Genomic DNA, 23,116 nt, shown 5'->3' on the forward strand with positions numbered 1-23,116 from the left:
ATTGTGTATCCAATTGGCATGCTTGCCCTGAATCCCATGTGACCTAACTTTACTAATTATTCTACCATGTGGAACTTTGTCAAAGGCTTTACTAAAATCCAACTAAACAATGTTTTACTGATCTGTCATCATCAACCTTTTTGGTAACGTCCTCAAAAAAGACTCAATCAAGTTTGTGAGACACGATTTTTCCCACACAAAACCATGTTGACTATCCCTAATCAATTTTTGCCTCAATAAATTCAGTAAGATCATCTCTCAGACGGTAGCGAATCTGTGGATTTCTTTGCTGCAGAGTGACGTTGAGTTGTTAAATATATTCAAGGTTGAGATAGAGTTTTAATTAGTCAGGGAGTCAAAGGCTATGGGGAAAAGGCAGGAAAGTGGAATTGAGAATTATCAGATCAGTCATGATCTCATTGAATGGCATTGCAGACTTGATTGGCTAAATATCCTATTCATGTTGAAAAGTGTGGCGCTGGAAAAGCACAGCAGGTCAGGCAGCATCCGAGGAGCAGGAGAATGAATGTTTCGGGTATAAGCCCTTCATCACTCCTGTCCTGGCCTGCTGTACATTTCCAGTGCTATCCTTTTTAACTCTGGCTCGCTAGCATTTTTGCAGTCCTCACTTTCTCCTTTATCCTATTTCTTTATCTATGTCTCATGATCCTATATGGTTGACTCTATAAATACAATGGTTTAGCAAGCTATTCTGTGTAATTTGAGATGCTAACCTTGCCAATAATGGCCACATTCCATGAAAGGATAAAGAAGATGGTGTAAATACGGCAGCATTAGATGTTTGCTAAAAAAATACCCCTCAGCCTTGAAGCAGAGAGAGAGAGAGAGACGAGGAATGAATAAGCAACTAATATTTCCTTATCTTTCTTGTGGATGTTAAATTACTGCTGCAGTATTGAAACTATTTAAACCAATTCTTATCTTGCGCCTGACAGTCTGGGGGGACTGACAGAAAAGTATATCTCCAGATGTTTCTCATAGAGTACCAATGTAATGGATCTTTTCATTGAAATTTGAAGGTTTTTTTTCTTTGAACAGTTGTTGTGGTCCATAGATAGTTAGATTTTTCTCAAGGACTGTTTTCCATTTGATTTTATAAACCCCTGTGATCTGACCTAAATATGATTTATTATTGGTCTCCAACGTGGCAGAGTAGACGTATTGTACTGTAGCCATGCGCCTTCCAGATCGTGAGTCCCAAGTGAGGAGAGCTTTGAGAGGTCAGAAAGTTCCTCTGTGGAATAAAAGCAGACATACATCACCGTGAAGAGGCATTGCTCTTGAAGGCTGCATTCATAACAGCTCCTATATCACCATTCCATCGAGCTGCTGAAAACAAATTGCAAGGAAAAACACTCAGCCGGTCCAGTAGGGAGGAAAAAAAACCTTATTAACTTCTTCTCTGGATTGAAAGATAAGTTTACTCTTCTTTTAAGGTTAGAGCTTACTGACATTATAAGAGTGAGGCGAAAGGTACTCATTTATTTATGTGCAAATCACACAGCATCCTCAAGCGGAAGCAGATGTGAAGTTAGAATATAGAGCACAGAACATCAAACATAGAACAATACAGCACAGGAACAGGCTTTTTGGCTCATGATGCTGTGTTGAACATGATGCCAAATTGAACTAATCCCTTCTGCCTGCCTTTGGTCCACATCCTTCTGTTCAATGCATATTCATATATTCATGTACTTATCTAAAAGTTCCTTAAATGCCCCTTTTGTATCTGCCTCCATCACCACCCCAGCAGGGCATTCCAGACACCTACCCCTCTCTGTGTAAAAAACTTGCCCCTCACATCTCGTTTGAGCTGTCTCCCTCTCAGCTTAAAGGCAATCAAATGTGAAAGTTTGGGAGGTGGTGTTCGATGAGTGTACCTCCACTGTTAACTTTTCAAAAGTGGAATGTCACTATCTGTCTCGCCCTTCAAATGCAACAAAAGGCGTGATGTTCTCATGTTGGCATTTTACGTGAACTAAATTCGGCACAGAAAGTGAGGGCTTATCCGTTTCAACTGGGAGAAAGTGAGGACTGCACATCAGAGTCAAAAACTGCGGTGCTGGAAAAGCACAGCCAGTCAGACATCATCCGAGGAGCAGGAGAGTTGACATTTCGACATAAACTCTTCATCAGGAATGCAAAGCTTATGCTCGAAACGTCGATTCTCCTACTCCTCGGATGCTGCCTGACCGGCTTTGCTTTTCCAGCACCACACTTTTTGATTCTTATCCATTTCAGTCCAAGAACTGATAGATGTGCAGTGATGCACTTTGGAAGAAGTAACAAGACAAGAGATTACTCAATGAATAGCAGGACACTAGGACATTCAGAGAAAGGGAGGGGTCTTGCGATGTTTATCCACAGATTCCTGAAGACGGCAGAGCAGGTTGACCGTATATCAATAAGGTTTGCCCTTATCAGTTATGACACAGATTATAAGAGCCAAGGAGGTTATGTTGAAGCTATACAGAACTTTGGTTAGGCCACAGCTGGAGTAGTGTGTACAGTCTGGTCTCCACACTATAGGAAGAATGTGGTTGCACTGGAAGGGTGTGTAGAGATTCACCAGGACTTGTCTTGCATGGAGCATTTCAGCTATGTAGAGGGGCTGGATATACTTGGTTCATTTTATTTGGAGCAGACAGAGTTGAGGGGAGAACCTGATAGAGGAATTTAAGATGATGAGGAACATGGACAAAGTGAATAGAAAGCAGCTGTTCCCTTTAGAGGAAGGGTCAACAACAAGAGGAATAAGTTTAAAGTGAAAGGCAGAAGCTTTAGAAGAGGTTTGAGGAAATGAGAGTAGTGGGGGGTCTGGAATGCACCACCTGGGAAGATAGTCGAGGGGGAAAAGCTCACAACCTTTATAAAGTGCTTGTTAAAGACTTGATATGTCATAACATTCCATGCTCTGGGCCGAGAGCAGGAGAGTGTTGGAAGTAGTGAACTTTGGAGGCATGGACTCAATGGGCTGAAGGGCCTCCTCTGTACTGTATGATTCTATGATTCAACGACATCATGATTCTCTGAGCATTTTTCATTGTCTTCACAGAATAATGCTGCACAGGAGATGGCCATTCAGCTTATTGTACCATGCTAGTTCTTTGCTGGAACTGTCACATTAGTTGCACTTCCCTGCTCTCTTTCCGCATGACCCAGTCATTGCTTTCCCTTCAAGATTTTATCCAGTCCTCTTTTTGAATGGTATTTTGCCACCAGCTTTCACTATCCCTCCAGTACATTCCAAATCACAAGAACTCACATCTCCTTAAATCACATCTCGTTCCTTGTGCCAATCACCTTAAATTTCTCTGGTCTAGTTATCAATCCTCCTGCCACTGGAAACAGTTTTATTTTATTTATCCAATCAAAACACTGAATTATTTTTGAATGCTATCTTGAACACTTCAATCACTTTGATCAAGTACAAAAACACAAAAACACAAAGGTTAGGAGGAGGAGGAGCTCATTCCACACTGTAAGTAATCTAATCTAATCTAATCTAATCTAATCTAATCTAATCTAATCTAATCTAATTCGGTGCTCTTGAAAAATCTGATTGTGGACTTAACTCCACTTTTCTGTCCATCCCAAGTAACCTTTGACTCCTTTGTAACTTAAAAAATATGTTTAACATTGAATATCCTCAATGACTGAAACTCCACTGTTGAGGAAGAGAATCCCACAGTTGAATGATACTCTGGGAGAAAACATCTTTTCTTAATCTAGTCTTAAATGGTACATCTCAAATTCCTAAACTTAGTCTGCTACTCCTAGACCCATTCCCAACAAGACCATAAGACCATATGAGATGGAAATGTGTTGCTGGAAAAGCGCAGCAGGTCAGGCAGCATCTAGGGAACAGGAGAATCGACGTTTCGGGCATTAGCCCTTCTTCCCGAAACGTCGATTCTCCTGTTCCCTAGATGCTGCCTGACCTGCTGCGCTTTTCCAGCAACACATTTCCATCTCTGATCTCCAGCATCTGCAGACCTCACTTTCTCCCCATAAGACCATATGATATAGGAGCAGAATTGGACCATTCGGCCCGTTGAGTCTGCATTGTCATTTGATCACGGCTGATATGTTTCTCAATAAAAACCAAAAGAACTGCGGGTGCTGTAAATCAGGAACAAAAACAGAGGTTGCTAGAAAAGCTCAGTAGGTCTGGTAGCATCTGAAATGGGCTAATATGTTTCTCAACCCCATTCTCTTTCCTTCTCCCCATAACTTTTGATCTTCTCATCAATTAAGAACTTAGCTGTCTCTGTGTCAAAGACACTCAATGACGTGGCCCCCACAACCTGCTGCAGCAATGAGTTCCACGGATTCACCACCCTCTGGCTAAAGAAATTTCTCCTCATCTCAGTTCTAAAGGATTGTCACTTCACTCTGAGGCTGTGCCCTCAGGTCCTCGTTGCTCATGCTATGTCCGCCCTCAGTATTCTGTAAGTTTCAATGAGATAGCCCCTTATCCTTCAAAACTCCTTCAGTACAGACCTAGAGTTCTCAAACATTCCTTAAATGAAAAGCCATTCATTCCTGGGACCATTTGTGTTAACCTCCTCTGGAGGAGAACATCCTCTCACTATCCACTCTGTTAAGACCCCTCAGAACCTGATATACTTCCTTAAGACACCTCTTATTCTTCAAATTCGTATGGATATGGGCCCAACCTGCTCAACCTTCTCTCTTAAGAAAACCCCTTCATCAGAGAAATCAAATGAATGATATCCATTTTAAAAGTATGAAAGATCATGATTATCATCAAGTAACCTCTCTGGGACTGAAAAGCGTTTGCTTTCATATGTACCATGATCTACCCCACCACCATCCCTCTCAAATCCTCCACTGTTTCTAAGTTATCACGCTGCTTATCCGATACCAATGTTGAATGAGCAGAAATCTTTCCTCCAATTAAATATTGGGAAGACAGAAGCCATTGTTCTTGATGCTTGCTTCAAACTCTATGCTCTAGTTCCCAACTGCATCTCTCACTGTGGCAACTGTCTGAGTCTAGATCACACTATTTGCAGACAACCGTACGCCATATTTGACCCCAAGATGAGTTGCTGACCACATGCTTGCATCAGAGCTAAGAACATTTATTTTTGTCTCTAGACCATTGCATATTTTCACTCCTGCCTCAGTCCTTCTGTTAGGAAACCTCCATACATTAATTCTCAACTTTCTGATCTCTCACATTCTACCCTCCATAAATTTGATATCTCTCTTGTCTTTATTCAAGGTAAGTCCCTTTAATTTGTTGTTCCCAAGTTTACTGGCCTGCAACAGTTCCCAGTTAAGCAACACTCTGATTTGAAAATTCTCATCCTCTAGACCTTCAATTCTTGGACGTATTTTCAAACTTCTAATTCTGGCCTCTACAGCATCCCTGTCATATCTTCAGCTTCCTAGACCCTCAAATCCGAAATTCTCTCCTTAACCCTCTGTGCTCTCTACCTTGTTTTCCTCCTTTTAAAACAATCCTTAAAACCTATCTCCTTGACAAAGCATAGAACATAGAACATTAGAGATCAGTACAGGCCCTTTGGCCCTCAATGTTGCACCAACCTGTGGAACCAATCTAAAGCCCATCTATCCTGTACTATTTTATTTTCATCCATATATTTATCCAATGACTATTAAATGCCCTTAAGGTTGGCAGATCTACTACTGTTGCAGGCAGGGCATTCTACACCCTTAATACTCTCTGACCAATTCAGTATGTGACATTATAGCACCTTATTTGGCTTGTAGTCTTTTTTAAATGTAATGCTCCTGTGAAGGCTTGAGATGTTGTATATATTTATATAGCAGCTTTAAGTTATTGCAATATGATGTCACTTTCCTTCAGCATTAATTGTTGTTGAAGTTTTAAAATATTTTCTTCCTGTCTTTTTTTCTCATTTCCTTGTTATAATAGTTCAGTCCATCAATACATGCTGAAATGATAACTTTAATCTGGCAATCATCATTCCTGTGATCTTTGGGTGGTACCTTCCCTCACAGCACCAGGGTCACGGGTTTGATTCCAGCCTTGGGTGACTGTCCGCGTGGAGTCTGCACATTATCCTCGTGTCTGTGTGGGTTTCCTCTGGGAGCTCCGGTTTCCTCCCACAGTCCAAAGATGTACAGGTCAGGTGGGTTAACCATGGAAAATGCAGGCTTAAATGGGTAGCGTAATGGGGGTAGGTCTGGATCAGATGCTTTTTGGAGGGTCAGTATGGATTCAATGGCTGAATGGCCTGCTTCTACACTGTAGGGATTATATGAATCTGATTGATGCAGGATTGCTTATCTTGCAGGAGGTGCTATGCTGTTTGCAACACTCACTCACAGTGATTTCCTGCACAAATGTCCATGAAAATTAAATGGGAAAGTCCATGTCTAAACCAGGGGGCTGTGTTTACATGTTGGTTATAATCAATTCTGACCCTTTTATTTTGCATTCTTTTTCTTTGTTTCAGTTTTCATACTTCTCAAACATCAGGCATGCAACATCAGTATTTCCATATTCCCAGCTGCATAACTAATGCTGAGCATTAAATTAAAAAACAAAAGAACTGCAGAAGCTGAAAATCAGAAATAAGAACAGAAATTCCTGGAAAAAGTCAGCAGGTCAGGCAGCATCTGTGGAGAGAAATCAGAGTTAATATCCACTGACCCTTCTTCAGAACAGTCATGGAGTCATAAGAGTCATACGGCAGACCCTTCGGTCCAACCAGCCCAAGCTGTAGATCATCCGAAATTAAACTAGTCCCACCTGTCTGCTCCTAGAGTATCCCTCAAACTTTTCCTCTTCATGTATCTATTGAAATGTCTTTTAAATGTTGTAATTGTACCCGAATCTGCCATTCCTCAGGAAGTTCATTCCACATGCGAACCACCCTCTGTGTAAAACATTTGCCCCATGTCTTTTTTAAATTTCTCTCCTCTCACCTTATAAGTGCGCCACCTAATTTGAAATCCCTCATCCTAGGGAAAAGACAACTACTATCTATACGCTTTATCTATACCTCTCATTATTTTATAAACTTCTATCAAGTAGCCTCTCAACATCCTAGAATTCAGTGAAAAAGTTCCAAGCTATCCAACCTTTCTTTATAAATCAAAGTTAAAAATTACACAACATCAGATTATACTCCAACAGATTTAATTGGAAGCACATTAGCTTTCGGAGGGCTGCTCCTTCATCATCTCCGAAAGCTAGTGCTTCCAATTAAACCTGTTGGACTATAACCTGGTGTTGTGTAATTGTACACCGGCACCTCCACATCATTTATAAATCAAACCTTCCATACCCAGCAACATGTTCTGTTCTTCAGAACAGTCCAATTCTGAAGAAGGGTTGCTGGACCCAAAATGTTTACTTTGATTTTTTGACACAGATTCTGCCAGACCTGTTGCGTTTTTCTATCAATTTCTGTTTTGGTTGATGAATGGCATTGTTAGCCTCACTGTTACCTTAACAGTAAATTCGATGAAACAGTATTTCTCTTCCTCAAGCAAATAATTCCCTTTTAAAGACATTTATGAGGATAAATGTTCTTCTTCATTTGGTCTGAGGAATGTACGCTTCTCAGGCTCTCTGAAGGAGAAATTGGATTAAAGACTCAGGCAACTAAGAGATTCCTTGTTTCCACATAATTGGAAGAAAAATGGCAGGACCAGGTCTTTCAGGAACTTGACTCACTTTCTTCTGTATTTGGCTGTGGGTTATCACTTCCTTATGCGTATGTCTGTGAGCTATCCAAATGGACTGCTACCCTAAAAACCAGGCACTGTGGCTTGAACCAGGAAATGTGCGAACTACACCTGCTGAGTTTTCAAAGGAGAACTGGCCAATAAACAGATGTGTTTCTGGATTTCCTGTCACCACTTATGAGCACCATCAGGGACAATTAAGAGGGTGAACCCTGAGGTGACAATATTTCCTTTCTTTGAGCATATTTGACTGAGTTCTGAGGAACAGTCATCAGACCCGAAACATTAACTCTGATTTCTCTTCACATATGTTGCCAGACCCGTTAAGCTTTTCCAGAAATTTCTGTTTTATAGTGAGAGAGATATGACTGGTGATGGTTTAATCTGAGGGTCACCATGCCTTGGTTGAGGGGCGAGGTTGAGAAGGAGAGATCTTTACGGTAACCTCAGCCAGTGTGGGAATTGGATCCAATCAACTGGCATCTCCTGCACCTCAAACCAACCACCCAAGTTAACCAACTTTTCAAGTTGGTGTAACTACATCTTAAGCTCAAAGACGCTTTATAAGGAAAGCACGCAAGATAGTGCTAAAAAGCCCCCATGTGCCGTGGTTTAACCATGGGAATCAGCATGAGTGTCTGTGGAGTCCCGGGAGGAGGAGACTGGGGGAAAGAGAATACAGGTACTGTAGATGGTGCTCCCAGACATGGGAGCCTAGGTGAAGGTGTGATATTAGTGAGATATTATTTAATTTAAGTTATTTGAATTTAGTTTAAGTTAATAACTATTTAATATGTTTATAGTTTAGATGAGATTCCCTACAGTATTGAAACAGGCCCGTCCGGCTAACAAGTCCGCACCAACCCTCCGAAGAGTAACCCACCCAAACCCATTTCCCTCTGCCTAATACATCTAATACTACGGGCAATTTAGAATGGCCAATTCACCTGACTTGCACATCTTTGAAATGTGGGAGAAAACCAGAGCACCCAGAGGAAACCCACACAGACACAGGGAGAATGTGCAAACTCCACACAGACAGTCGCCCGAGGCTGGAATTGAACCCAGGTCCATGGCGCTGTGAGGCAGCAGTGCTAACCACTGAGACACTGTGCCTAACCACTGAGCTGCCGTGCCTAGATATGCTTGTTCTGGTAGAATAGTAGGTTGTCTATTAACAATGGTATTGTGTTATAGCCTGTTTTGTACTGCCTTTTTTTTTCTGTTTTGATGGTGTTATTATTTTTCTTTGTATATAAATGTTTTGTAAAAGATTTTAAAAGATTTTCATGAAAAATATTTATAAAAAGAAGTCAAAATCCCACCATTCATGGTGCACCAACCTTCCATCAAGGGGTTAACAATCTTGTTGATAATTCCTCTGCTTTCTGTTTCCCACTGAAGCTTTTTCTTCGTTCCAGTATGTTGCTGTTGGGTGGAATACTTGGGTCAAATGACCTGATACTTTGCCAATAATTCCATGGAATTTATACATCAGACATGCTGAAGACGATTGTTAGAATTTAATTCCATTCAAAAGAGGCGGAATTGTGTCTGGTCAGTGATGCAACTAGACTGGTTGAGGGACTTTGCTCCTGTGACTAGGTTGGAGAAGCTGAAACTGCTCTTGGAGAAGAAAAGGCTGAGAGGAGAATTGACTGAGGCATTTAAAGTCAAGAGGAGGGTACAGAGAGTGGAGAGTCGCTGTTTTCTTTGATGGAGAGTCAAGGATTTAAGGTGAAAACACAGGTGGCGGATATTAGCTGAAAAGTACTACAGGTGATGTCATGGTGGAAGAACACCATTCATTTGTGTATAAGAGCGTTTGCAAGAAGATAAATAAAGCTGGGGTATTACTAACTTGGTCATTAACAGGTCAAGGCAGTGGACAGTGCAGGGCTTTGTTGTCGACTGTTTGCCACTCCTTTACAGCTATGTTTGTGCCCCAGTCCTTGGTCAGGAGGCATGCTGGGTCCACTGGTATTTGTGGCACGTTTAGCGAGATGTGTGCACCATAGGAGGGGGAGTGCCTTAATTCACCTTCAAACTCTATTTTGATTTCACCTCTTACCTCTCCCTCACAAGGTGAACAATTGAAAACATGGGTGATTTAGTTGTGGTAGATAACAGATTAAAAGTACCATCGGTAATTTTGGTGGTGGGAAGAAAGCCATTCAGTTGTGTGTGATAACACACAAGGAGCTCAGGTTAAGAGAGTCTTGGGGTACAGTGGTAATCTTTCTACCTCTGTGTCAGGACCACCCTGGTTCAAATCCCACCTATCCCCTATATCCAGATGGGTTGCAATGATTCTGAACAAGTTCATTAAAAATATCTCCCTATTCATTGCTTTATTAGCAATCAAATGACCCTTAGTCAACTTGCAGTAATGAAAGATACCAGCTGCCATATTAAAAACATGTGGCATGGTGGTTGTGTCCCTACCTCTGAGCCAGGCTTCAAGCACCATCTGCTCCAGAGGTGTGTCATAATGACTCTGAATGAGTTGATCAGAAAATATCTTTTAAAAGGAAGAGCTGGGATTTTACTGTCCCTGGCAATAATTATTTGCTTAATTCATTAATTGGATAATTTAGCCAGCAGTTTGTTTGTAAATTAGGCAAGGAACTTGGCTCTTCCCCAGTATGGAGTTGGCTTCTGGACGAGGAATCTGGAAAGGAAAAGTGGAAACTTTTGTACTAAATTACAGTTTTACAATAAAAGTCTCATAAATTACTTGAAGCTTTTTACTGCCTAACGTATCATATGGATTGTGGAACGTGAAATAAAAGAATGGTAACTTGATATTCTATGTCAGGATGGTATGTGACATGCAGGAAATTTTGCAGCAAATGGTGTCCTCCTACATCAGCTGCCCATGTCTCTCTGTGGTTCCTGGAGAGCATCCACCATACAGAATGACATCAAAAGAGAAGTGCATACGGCCTTCCAAGCCTGTGACGATGAACATGCCCTAACAAAACTAAAAAACAAACCTTTTGCCCTATTTGGTCCATTTCCCTCTATTCCCTCCCTATTCATGGGACCATCCAGATGCCTCTTAAATGTTGCCAATGTGCCCGCTTCCACCACTTCTTCTGGCAGTGCATTCCAGGTTCTGTGAAATACTTCCCTCACACATCTCCCTTAAACTTACACCCACTCACCTTGAATCTGTGCCCGCTTGTAATTGAAACGTCAACCCTGGGAAAAAAAACCTCTGACTATCCACCCTACCTATTCCTCTCATAGTTTGTAGACCTCTATCAGGTCTCCTCTCAGTCACCATCTTTTCAGTGAAAACAATCCAAGTCGTTTTAACCTTTTCTCATATCCAATGCCTTTGAGACAGGCAACATCCTGATGAACCTCGTCTGCATTCTCTCCAAAGCTTTCACATCCTTTTGGTAGTGTGGTGACCAAAACAACACACAATTATGTAAGTTTTAGAATACTCGCAGATAGAGAAGAGAGTGGTCCTCAGGGAAGAGTACTAAACTGGACCAAAGCCAATTATATCAAAATTAGGCAGGAGCTGGGAAATGTGGATTGGACACAGCTATTTGAAGGGAAGTTCACATTTGAGATGTGGGAGGCTTTCAAAGATAGGTTAACAGTAGTGCAGGATAGGCATGTCCCGTTGAAGGCAAAGGAAGTGAACCGTGGATGACAGCAGAAATTGTACGAGTAGCCAAGAGGAAAAGGGAAGCGTACATAAGGTCTAGGCAGCTAAGAAGAGAACAGGTCCTGGAGGAATATCGGAAGAGTAGGACAAGGAATCAAGCGGGTGAAGAGGGGTCTTGAAATAGCTTTAGCAAGCAGGATTAAGGAAAAACCAAAGCATTTTATTCTTATATCAGAAGCAAGCAGGTAACTAGAGAAAGGATTGGTCCACTAAAAGATAATGAAGGAAGGCTGTGTGCTGAACCTGAGAGAATGGGTGAGATTCTGAATGATTACTTTGCATCAGTGTTCACTGAGGAGAGGAACATGATGAATCTTGAGATGAGAGATAGAGGTTTGATTAGTATGGATACGTTGGCATAAGTAAGAAAGATATGTTGGGTAGACGAGAGGTTATTAAGGTGGACGAATCCCCAGGACCGGATGGGATCTATCCCAGGTTGCGGAGGGAGGTGAGAGAGGAAATAGCTGGGGCCCTGACGGATATCTATGTGGCATCCTTAAAGACAGGTGAGGTGTCGAAGGACTGGAGGGTAGCTTATGTTGTCCTCCTGTACAAGAAGGGTAGTAGGGATATTCCGGGTAACTACAGACCAGTGAGCCTGACGTTGGTGGTGGGAAAGTTGATGGAGAGGGTACTGAGGGATAGGATCTATTTATGTTTAGAAAAGAATGAGCTTATCAGTGATAGGCAACATGGTTTTGTGTGGGGGAGATCGTGCCTTACCAACTTAATAGATTTCTTCGAGCAAGTGGCCAAGTTGTTAAATGAAGGAAGGGCTGTTGATGTCATATACATAGACTTTAGTAAGGCATTTGATAAGGTTCCCCATTGTAGTCTCCATTGTTAGACTAATGGAGAAAGTGAAGTCACATGGTGTGCAGGGTGTTCTAGCTAGGTGGTAAAAGAACTGGTTGAGCAACAGGAGACAGAGAGTAGTAGTTGAAGGGAGTTTCTCGAAATGGAGAAAGGTGACCAGTGGTGTTCCACAGGGGTCAGTGCTGGGGCCACTGTTGTTTGTAATATACATAAATGATCTGGAAGAGGGCACTGTTGGTATGATCAGCAAGTTTGCAGATGAACAAAAATTGGTGGAGTAGCAGAAAGCAAAAGGGATTGTCGGAGAATACAAGAGGATAGAGATAGACTGGAGAGTTGGGCAGAAAAGTGGCAGGTGGCTTTCAATCCAGACAAATATGAGGTGACGCATTTAGGCAAGTCTAATTCTAGAGCGAATTATACAATGAATGGAAGAGCCTTGGGAAAAGTTGATGGACAGAGAGATCTGGGAGTGCAGGTCCATTGTACCCTGAAGGTTGCTGCACAGAGTTGTCAAGAAGGCATATAGTATGCTTGCCTTCATTTGACAGGGTATTGAATATAAGAACTGGCAAGACATGTTAAAATTGTACAAGACATTGGGCCAGTCGCATTTAGAATATTGTGTACAGTTCTGGTCACCACATTACCAAAAGAATGTGGACATTTTGGAGAGGGTGCAGAGAAGGTTTACGAGGATGTTGCCCGGTATAGAAGGTGCTAGCTATGAAGAAAGGTTGAGTAGGTTAGGTTTATTTTTACTAGAAAAAAGGAGATTGAGGGGGGACCTGATTGAGGTTTACAAAATCATGAAGATTAAAGACAGGGTGGATAGAGACAAGCCTTTTCCCAGGGTGAAGGATTCAATAACCAGAGGTCATGCTTTCAAGGTGAGAGATGGAAAATTTAAAGGGGGATACATACGGCAAGTACTTCACACAGAGGGTGGTGGGCATTTGGAACGCATTGTCAGCAGAGGTGGTAGAGGCAGGCACGGTAGATTCATTTAAGATGCGTCTGGACAGATGCATGAGTAGGTGGGGAGCAGAGGGATACAAATGCTTAGGAATTGACCGACAGGTTCAGATAGTACATTTGGATCAGCTCAGGCTTGAAGGGCCGAAGGGCCTGTTGCTGGGCTGTAAATTTTGTTTGTTTTGTTTTATACTCCAAATGTGGCCTAACAAGGGTTTTATATAGCTGCAACATGACTTGCCAACTCTTGTATTCCATGTCCCGACTGATGAAAGCAAACATGCCATTATGTCTTCTTAATCACTTTGGCCATCTGTTTTAGGGAACTGTGAACCTGCACGCCCAGAGCCGTCTCTATGTTAATGTTCCTGAGGGTTCTGTCATTTACAGTGTAATTCACTCCTAAATTTGAACCTCCAAAATGCACACCTCACATTTGTCTGGATTAAACTCCATCTGCCATTTCTGTGGCCAAGTTGCCAATCGATCTATATCGTGCCGTATACTTTCATAATTGTCAGCACAATTGTTAGGGCGGCACGGTGGCACAGTGGTTAGCACTGCTGCCTCACAGTGCCAGAGACCCGGGTTCAATTCCCGCTTCAGGCGACTGACTGTGTGGAGTTTGCACGTTCTCCCCGTGTCTGCGTGGGTTTCCTCCGGGTGCTCCGGTTTCCTCCCACAGTCCAAAGATGTGCAGGTCAGGTGAATTGGCCATGCTAAATTGCCAACAGTGTTAGGTAAGGGGTAAATGTAGTGGTATGGGTGGGTTGCGCTTCGGTGGGTCGGTGTGGACTTGTTGGGCCGAAGGGCCTGTTTCCACACTGTAATCTAATCAGCAACTTCACCAATCTTCATGTCATCTGCAAACTTCCCAATCAGATCACCCACATTTTCCTCCTGATCGTTTACATATACTACTAACAACAGAAGACCCTGTGAAACACCACTAGTTACCAGTCTCCATTCTGAAAACCACCTTCCACCACTACCTTGTGTCTTCTATGACCAAGCTAATTTTGTATCCATCTAACCAGCCTATCCCAAATCCCACGTGATATAAGTTTTTGTACCAATCTGCCATGTGGGACTTCATCAAATGCCTTACTAAAGTCCATATAAACTAAATCCACAGCTCTTCACTCATCAATTATCTTTGTCACCTCTTCAAAAACTTCAATCAGGTTGGTGAGACATGACCTTCCCCATTCAAAACCATGCTGTCTGTCACTAACCAGTCCATTTTCTTTCAGATATCTTGTCCCTCAGTATCTTCTCCAAGTGTTTCCCTATCACAGATGTCAGGTGCACTGGTGTATAATTTCCTAGATTATCCTTGCTTCCTCTAGAGTCATAAAGTCACAGAGATGTATAGCACAGAAACAGACCCTTCAGTCCATGCTGACCAGAAATCCCAACCCAATCTAGTCCCACCTGCCAGCAAGAGGCCCATATTCCTCAAAACCTTTCCTATTCACATACCCATCTAAAGCCTTTTAAACGTTGTAATTGTACTAGCCTCCACCACTTCCTCTGGCAGCTAATTCCATACACGCACCACCCTCTACTTGAAAAACGTTGCCCCTTAGGTCCCTTTTAAATCTTTCCCCTCTCACCCTAAACCTATGCCCTCTTGTTCTGGACTCCCCCAACCCAGGTAAAAGATCTTGTCTCGTTACCCTATCCATGCCACTCATGATTTTATAAACCTCTTTCAGGTCACCCCTCAGCCTCCAATGCTCCAAGGAAAATAGCCCCAGCCTATTCAGCTTCTCCCTACAGCTCAAACTCTCTAACCCTGGAAACATCCTGTAAAGCTTTTCTGAATCCTTTCAAGTTTCTTAAACAAGGGAACAACTTTGGCTAATCTCCAGTCTGTTGGAACCTTGCCTGGGGTCAAAGAGGATGTGGAGATATCTGCTAATGCCCCAGTTATTTCTTGCCTTGCCTCTCGCAGTAACTTGAGGTAGATCCATCTGGCCTGGAGATGTGACTACCTTAATGCAATTTAGGATACCCAAAACTTCCTCCTTCAATATATTGACATTCTCTTGACTATTCACACATTCATCCCTGACCTCAACATCAGTAATGTCCCTTTCTTGGTGAATACTGATACAAAGTTTTCATTAAGGATCTCTCCCTCTTCCTGTGGCTCCACGCAAAACATCCCTCTTTTGTCATTGAGTGGGCCTACTCTTTCCCTTGCTACCCTCTTCCTTCTGATATGTGCATAAAAAGTCTTGGGATTCTCCTTGACCCTGTTTGTTAAAGACATTTCAAGGCCCCCTTTTGCCTTCCTTATTCCACAGTTAATTTCCTTTCTAATTCCTCTACACACCTCAAAGGCTTTGTCAGTTTGTAGCTGCCTAGACCTATCATATTCTTCCTTTTTCCTTTCAACTGATGTTATAATTTCCCTTGTCATCCATGGTTCCTGAACCTTGCCATTCCTATCCTTCAGTTTTGCAGGGACATGCATGTCCTTCACTTTAATCAACTGGTCTTTAAAAGCCTCCCACATGTCAAATTTCCCCTCAAATAACTGCTCCCAAACCCCATTCGGCAATTCCTGTCTAATTTGGATATAAGCACCCCCACCTGAGGGCCGGTCTTGTCCTTGTTCATGACTACTCAAAATCTTATGGAGTTACGGTCATTGAGCCCAAAATGCTCTTCTATTGAAACATCGATCACCTGTCCTGGCTCATTCCCTAATACCAAATCTACTATGTGAAGGAGATGCTGAGGGAATTTGACGAGTGATAGAGATGAATGCTGGGTTTCTAATTCCCTGTTGTAGTCTCTTCCTGCCTCATTAAAGCAGCGAGAGATTAGGATTGAAAGGTTAGTCCCATTTTACATTTACCTAAAATTATTTTGATGACCTTTACCCATCAGTAGGAGTATCACTCTAATTCTTTGTGTTTTACTTACTTATCTATGGCAGTTTACAGAATATAAGTCGATCTGACTTGTCTTATACATTTGGTGATATCTCTCTGGGGACTCAACCCTTTTAAAACCTAATTTTGGAATAATACACTTGCTCGGCCGGCATCCTTGCCCTATTCTGCAGGTCAGCAATGTGTCTTTAGAATATAAATTGCACTTTAACAAGCATCTGAGTCTCCTTTAATGAAAGAAGAGAGAAGTATTTGTGATGGAAACTGGCAGTCACCATGATATGTTCACTGGTTGTAACACGTTGCATGTTAAAAGGAAGAATTCATTGTTTTACTTTTCCTTGGTTCAAAAGTCATACAGCCCCAATTATTATTTCTCTCTTTCTTTCTCCCCTCTGACAGATCACGGTTAGCAGAGTTCCAAACGAGCTGTCAGCCTTCTACACAGTCTGTGAGTGGTTGTCTCAGGGAGAACTATGCTGCTTGTCTGCTCTCCTACACTGGCATTATAGGTAAGATCCAAGGTCTTTGCTTTTCAGCTGCTTGTTACTTCAATGCTTGTACTAGGTTCCAGGCTTGTTAAGGTAAAGGATGATACTGCTGGAGAATCAAAAACCTTCCCAATTCAAAAGCTTACTGCCAGCAATAAATGTTCCTTAGTGTTTGCATAGATGCAGAATAAAGCACACTTGTTTTTCTACACACATTGTTGGAAAGGGTAAAGAAAGGCTGTGTAGGCTGTCCAGACATTTGCAAGTTCTACACAGGTGTTGAAGTACTTTTGAAGTATAATACTGTTGCAATGTTATATGGAATAGTGGCGCTAGAAAAACACAGCAGTTCAGGCAGCATCCGGGAAGCAGTAAAATCAACGTTTCAGGCAAAAGCCCTCATTCCTGATTTTACTGCTCCTCGGATGCTGCCTGAACTGCTGTGCTTTTCCAGCACCATAAATCCAGAATCTGGTTTCCAGCATCTGCAGTCATTGTTTTTACCCTGCAATGTTATATGGTCATGGCATTTTACAGCAGGAAAAGAGGCTCTTCATCATATCTATCAGTGCCAAACACCAAGCACCTATCTAATCCCATTTTCCAGAACTTCATCATTAGTCTTGTATGCTATGGTGTTTCACGTGGTTATGTAAATGCTCCTTAAATGTTGTGAGGGTTTCCATCTCTACCATTCCTCTCAGACAGGTGAGTTCCAGATGCCCACCACATTCTGGGTGAATAAAGGTTTCCTAAAATCCCTCCTAAACTTCTTGCTGCTTACTTACATCCATGTCATTCTATGAAGGGGAAAGACTTCTATCTACCCTGTCTGTGTCCCAAATATTATGGCATAGACAGCAGCACACAGAGGTGCTAATACCCAATACATTATCTGGGCTGACACCAATTGTTAAAGTTCACTTGAGAATGTAACTTGTTAAAAAAAATGTGCAATTTACATATGAAAGAAGAGAAACTAACATGGTCATTCTAACAGATAAGAGACTTAACAAACCGTCAAGGTATTTTTCAATGTATAATTTTAGTTACATCACACTGTAAACTTTTGTGATAAATTCTGTGTCGTACAATTGTGTACTCCACAATCACCTGATGAAGGAGCAGCGCTCAGAAAGCTAGCGCTTCCAATTAAACCTGTTGGACTATAACCTGCTGTTGTGTGATTTTTAACATCAAAACTTTGTACACTTCAAGCAGGTTTCCAGGCCAGTCAACATCCTGGTGAATTTCTCCGTCAAGTTTTCTAGTGCAATTATAGAGTCATAGTCATAGAGATGTACAGCATGGAAACAGACCCTTCAGTCCAACCTGTCCACGCCGACCAGATATCCCAACCCTATCTAGTCCCACCTGCCAGCACCCGGCCCATATCCTTCCAAACCCTTCCTATTCATACACCCATCCAAATGCCTCTTAAATGTTGCAATTGTACCAGCCTCCACCACTTCCTTTGGCAGCTCATTCCATACACGTACCACGCTCTACGTGAAAACGTTGCCCCTTAGGTCTCTTTTATATCTTTCCCCTCTCACCCTAAACCTATGCCCTCTAGTTCTGGACTCCCCGACCCCAGGGAAAAGACTTTGTCTATTTATCCTATCCATGCCCCTCATAATTTTGTAAACCTCTATAAGGTCACCCCTCAGCCTCTGACGTTCTAGGGAAACCAGCCCCAGCCTGTTCAGCTTCTCCCTGTAGCTCAGATCCTCCAACCATGGCAACATCCTTGTATATCTTTTCTGAACCCTTTCAAGTTTCACATCTTTTCGATAGGAAGGAGACCAAAATTGCACGCAGTATTCCAACAGTGGCCTAACCAATGCCCTGTACAGCTGCAACATGACCTGCCAACTCCTGTACTCAATACTCTGACCAATAAAGGAAAGCATACCAAATGCCTTCTTCACTCCTAGCTACCTGCGACTCCACATTCAAGGAGCTATGAACCTGCACTCTAAGGTCTCTTTGTTCAGCAACACTCCCTAGGACCTTACCATTAAGTATATAAGACGTGCTAAGATTTGCTTTCCCAAAATGTAGCACCTCGCATTTATCTGAATTAAACTCCATCTGCCACTTCTCAGCCCACTGGCCCATCTGGTCAAGATCCTGTTGTAATCTGAGGTAACCCTCTTCGCTGTCCACTACACCTCCAACTTTGGTGTCATCTGCAAACTTACTAACTGTACCTCTTATGCTCGCATCCAAATCATTTATGTAAATGACAAAAAGTAGAGGATCCAGCACCAATCCTTGTGGCACTCCACTGGTCACAGGCCTCCAGTCTGAAAAACAGCCCTCCACTACCACCCTCTGTCTTTTACCTTTGAGCCAGTTCTCTATCCAAATGGCTAGTTCTCCCTGTATTCCATGATATCTAACCTTGCTAATCAGTCTCCCATAGGGAACCTTGTCAAGCGCCTTACTGAAGTCCATATAGATCACATCTACTGCTCTGCCCTCATCAATCCTCTTTGTTACTTCTTCAAAAAACTCAATCAAGTTTGTGAGACATGATTTCCTACGCACAAAGCCATGTTGACTATCCCTAATCAGTCCTTGCCTTTCCAAATACATGTACATCCTGTCCCTCAGGATTCCCTCCAACAACTTGCCCACCACTGACGTCAGGCTCACCGGTCTATAGTTCCCTGGCTTGTCTTTACCATCCTTCTTAAACAGTGGCACCATGTTTGCCAACCTCCAGTCTTCCGGCACCTCACCTGTGACTATTGATGATACAAATATCTCAGCCAGAGGCCCAGCAATCACTTCTCTAGCTTCCCACAGAGTTCTCGGGTACACCTGATCAGGTCCTGGGGATTTATCCACCTTTAACCATTTCAGGACATCCAGCACTTCCTCCTCTGTAATCTGGACATTTTGCAAGGTGTCACCATCTATTTCCCTACAGTCTCTATCTTCCATATCCTTTTCCACAGTAAATACTGATGCAAAATATTCATTTAGTATCTCCCCCATTTTCTGTGACTCCACACAAAGGCCGCCTTGCTGATCTTTGAGGGGCCCTATTCTCTCCCTAGTTATCCTTTTGTCCTTAATATATTTGTAAAAACCCTTTGGATTCTCCTTAATTCTATTTGCCAAAGCTATCTCATGTCCCCTTTTTGCCCTCCTGATTCCCCTCTTAAGTATACTCCTACTTCCTTTATACTCGTCTAAGGATTCACTCGATCTATACCTGTCTATACCTGACCTATGCTTCCTTCTTTTTCTTAACCAACTCCTCAATTTCTTTAGTCATCCAGCATTCCCTATATCTACTAGCCTTCCCTTTCACCCTGACAGGAATATACTTTCTCTGGATTCTTGTTATCTCATTTCTGAAGTCTTCCCATTTTCCAGCCATCCCTTTACCTGCGAACATCTGCAATTGCATCCTTCCTGTAGTGTGGTGACAAGAACTACAACAGTACTTCAGCAGGGGTATAACTAGCATTATACACAACTCCATGAAAAGCTTGTTGTTCTTGTATTTAGTGCGTCATATAATAAAGGCAAGCTAGTCGTCCACCTCATCTCCACGGCCTGCTTCCTTCAAGGATTCATGGACATGCACACCTAAGTCACTCTGATTCTCTTTGTTCTTTACTTCCTAGGGTCCTACTATTCAACAATGTGACCCTTGGCCTCCCATTATGCATTGTCCCACAATTTTCAATTTTCATTTCCCTCTGTTTAGCCCACCTATATTGTGCTGCAGTCTAAGGCTTTCCTCCTTGCTATTTACCACAAAACCAATTTTCATGCCAGCTGTGAACTTATCGATCGTACCTCAATGTTTAGATCACTAATGTACAATATAAACAGCAAGGAACTCATAACCAAATCCTGCCATATACCTCTGGACACAGGCTTTCATAGGAATTGCTCTGGGCCATTCAGCCCATTGAGCCTGCTCCACAATTTAGATATTTTCCGAAATAACGTGTTCAGGAATGTTATTACACCTCTCTGGAGAGGTGGGATGTGAACTCAGGCTCCCTGGATGAAAGGTCTAGACACTACCACTGCACAACGTCCCTCCCTGCTCTGCCCTTTAGTACAACCATGGTTAATCAAATACTTCAATGCCATTTACTAACCACTGGTAACCAGAAATCTGGGGGTTGTTTAGATCAGTTGAGTGGTTGGTTGCTTTGTAATGCAGAGTGATACGGACAGCAATGGTTCAGTTCCTGCCACTGTCTGAGATCATCATGAAAGATTCTCCTAGTTTGTAATATATAGGGGCAGAGTTAAGCTATTTGGCCCATCAAGTCTGCTCTGCCATTTGATCATGGCTGATATGCATCTTCTCAACATCTTCCCCAGCCTTGCCTGAAGTGTGGTGATTCCCAGGTTAAACCCACATCTGTCATCTCTCTCTAATGAGACAGCAGCCCTATGGCCCAGTAGGAGCATAATAACCTTATCTTTTAATTAGAAATCTATCAACCGCCTACTTTAAACATACTCAAATACTGAGCTTCTGCAACACTCTGTCGTTGTGAATTCTGAAGATTCACAATCTCTGAGTAAAAACGTTTCTCCTTATCCCAGTCCTAAATTGCATCCCCTTACTTTTAAACTGTGGCCCCTGCTTCTAGACTCACACAATCTTACCTGCATCTATCCTATCTGTCTCTTACGTATTTTGTGGGTTTCAATAAGGTCACCTCTCATTCTTTAAACCTTAAAATATACAGGCCCTGTTTGCCCAATCTCTAATCATAAGACAGTCCCATAATTGAGGGAACAAAGCCAGTGAACATTCATTGCAATCCCTCAATGTCATCAATAATCTTCCTATGATCCTGGCTCAGTGGTTAGCATTGCTGCCTCACAGCATCAGGGACCTGGGTTCAATCCCTGCCTTGGGTGATTGTCTGTATGGAGTTTGCACATTCTCCCTGTGTCTGCGTGGGTTTCCTCAGGGTGTTCTGGTTTCCTCCCACAGTCCAAAGATGTGCAGGCCAGGTGAATTGGTCATGCTAAATTGCCCGTAGAGGTAGGTGCATTAGTCAGGGGTAAATACAGGGTAGGAGGTGGGTTACTCTTCAGTGGGTTGATGTGGACTTGTTGGGCTGAAGAGCCTGTTTCCATACTGTAGGGAATCTAATCATAAGGAGACCAAAACTGTACCTAGCACTCCAGGTGTGGTCTAACTAAGCTTTGATCCAATTGAAGCAAGACTTCATAGAACATAGAACATTACAGCGCAGTACAGGCACTTCGGCCCTCGATGCTGCGCCGACCTGTCATACCAATCTGAAGCCCATCTAACCTACACTATTCCATGTACATCGATATGCTTGTCCAATGACGACTTAAATGTACTTAAAGTTGGCGAATCTACGACCGTCGCAGGCAAAGCATTCCATACCCTTACTACTCTCTGAGTAAAGAAACTACCTCTGACATTTGTCCTATATCTATCACCCCTCAATTTAAAGCTATGCCCCCTCGTGCTCGCTGTCACCATTCTTGGAAAAAGGCCCACCCTATCTAACCCTCTGATTATTTTATATGTCTCTATTAAGTCACCTCTCAACCTTCTTCTCTCCAACAAAAACAGCCTCAAGTCCCTCAGCCTTTCCTTGTAAGACCTTCCCTCCATACCAGGCAACATTCGAGTAAATCTCCTCTGCACCCTTTCCAAAGCTTCCACATCCTTCTTATAATGCGGTGCCCAGAACTGTACACAATACTCCCAATGCGGCCGCACTAGAGTTTTGTACAGCTGTAGCATAACCTCATGGTTCCAGAACTCGATCCCTCTATTATTAAAAACTAAAACACTGTATGCCTTCTTAACAACCCTGTTAACCTGGGTGGCAACTTTCAAGGATCTGTGTATCTGGACACTGAGATCTCTCTGCTCATCTACACTACCAAGAATCTTACCATTAGCCCAGTACTTTGCATTCCGGTTACTCCGACCGAACTGAATCACCTCACACTTGTCCACATTAAACTCAATTTGCCACCTCCCAGCCTAGCTCTGCAGCTTATCTATGTCTCCCTGTAACCTACAACATCCTTCATCACTATCCACAACTCCACTGACCTTAGTGTCGTCTGCAAATTTACTAACCCACCCTTCTACACCCTCATCCAGGTCTTTTTTGTCCAGTGCAACTCCTGCACTTAAATCTATTGTGATAAAGCAAAATATTTAACAAGCCTTCCTCATAACTGGCTGCACTTTAGCGTTAAGTGATTAATTGACAAGGACACCCAGACCCCTTTGCACTTTTACACTTTCCAAACTCTATTGAAGAAATACTCTGCACACCTGTTCTTCCTGTCAGAGCGGATAACCTCACATTTTCCAAAATTATATTCGACAAGCTTGGCAGCTCACTAAGCTTGTCCAAATCCTCCTGAAACCATTTTACATCTTCTTCACAACATTCTTTCTTAGCTTTGTATCACCTGCAAATCTGGAAATATTACATTTGATATCCATCTCCAAATGATTT

At 42.5% G+C, this 23,116-nt stretch overlaps 1 protein-coding gene across 3 annotated transcripts in view; it reads left to right on the forward strand.

The window, feature by feature from the left end:
- Window positions 1–23,116, forward strand: part of gfra4a (GDNF family receptor alpha 4a) — a 187,964-nt gene that overhangs the window by 121,492 nt on the left and 43,356 nt on the right. For all 3 annotated transcript variants that reach the window (XR_015758538.1, XM_087991633.1, XM_043696209.2), the window contains one exon: window positions 16,519–16,628. Coding sequence is in view for 2 of the 3 variants with exons in the window: in XM_087991633.1 (XP_087847759.1) it covers window positions 16,519–16,628 (110 nt within the window). In the remaining variant the exon portion in view is untranslated. The remainder of the gene's footprint in view (window positions 1–16,518; window positions 16,629–23,116) is intronic.

Source organism: Chiloscyllium plagiosum, unplaced genomic scaffold (assembly GCF_037043375.1).
Source record: "Chiloscyllium plagiosum isolate Xiang-an unplaced genomic scaffold, Cpla_swu_hap1 HiC_scaffold_1, whole genome shotgun sequence".
Classification (NCBI taxonomy): domain Eukaryota; kingdom Metazoa; phylum Chordata; class Chondrichthyes; order Orectolobiformes; family Hemiscylliidae; genus Chiloscyllium; species Chiloscyllium plagiosum.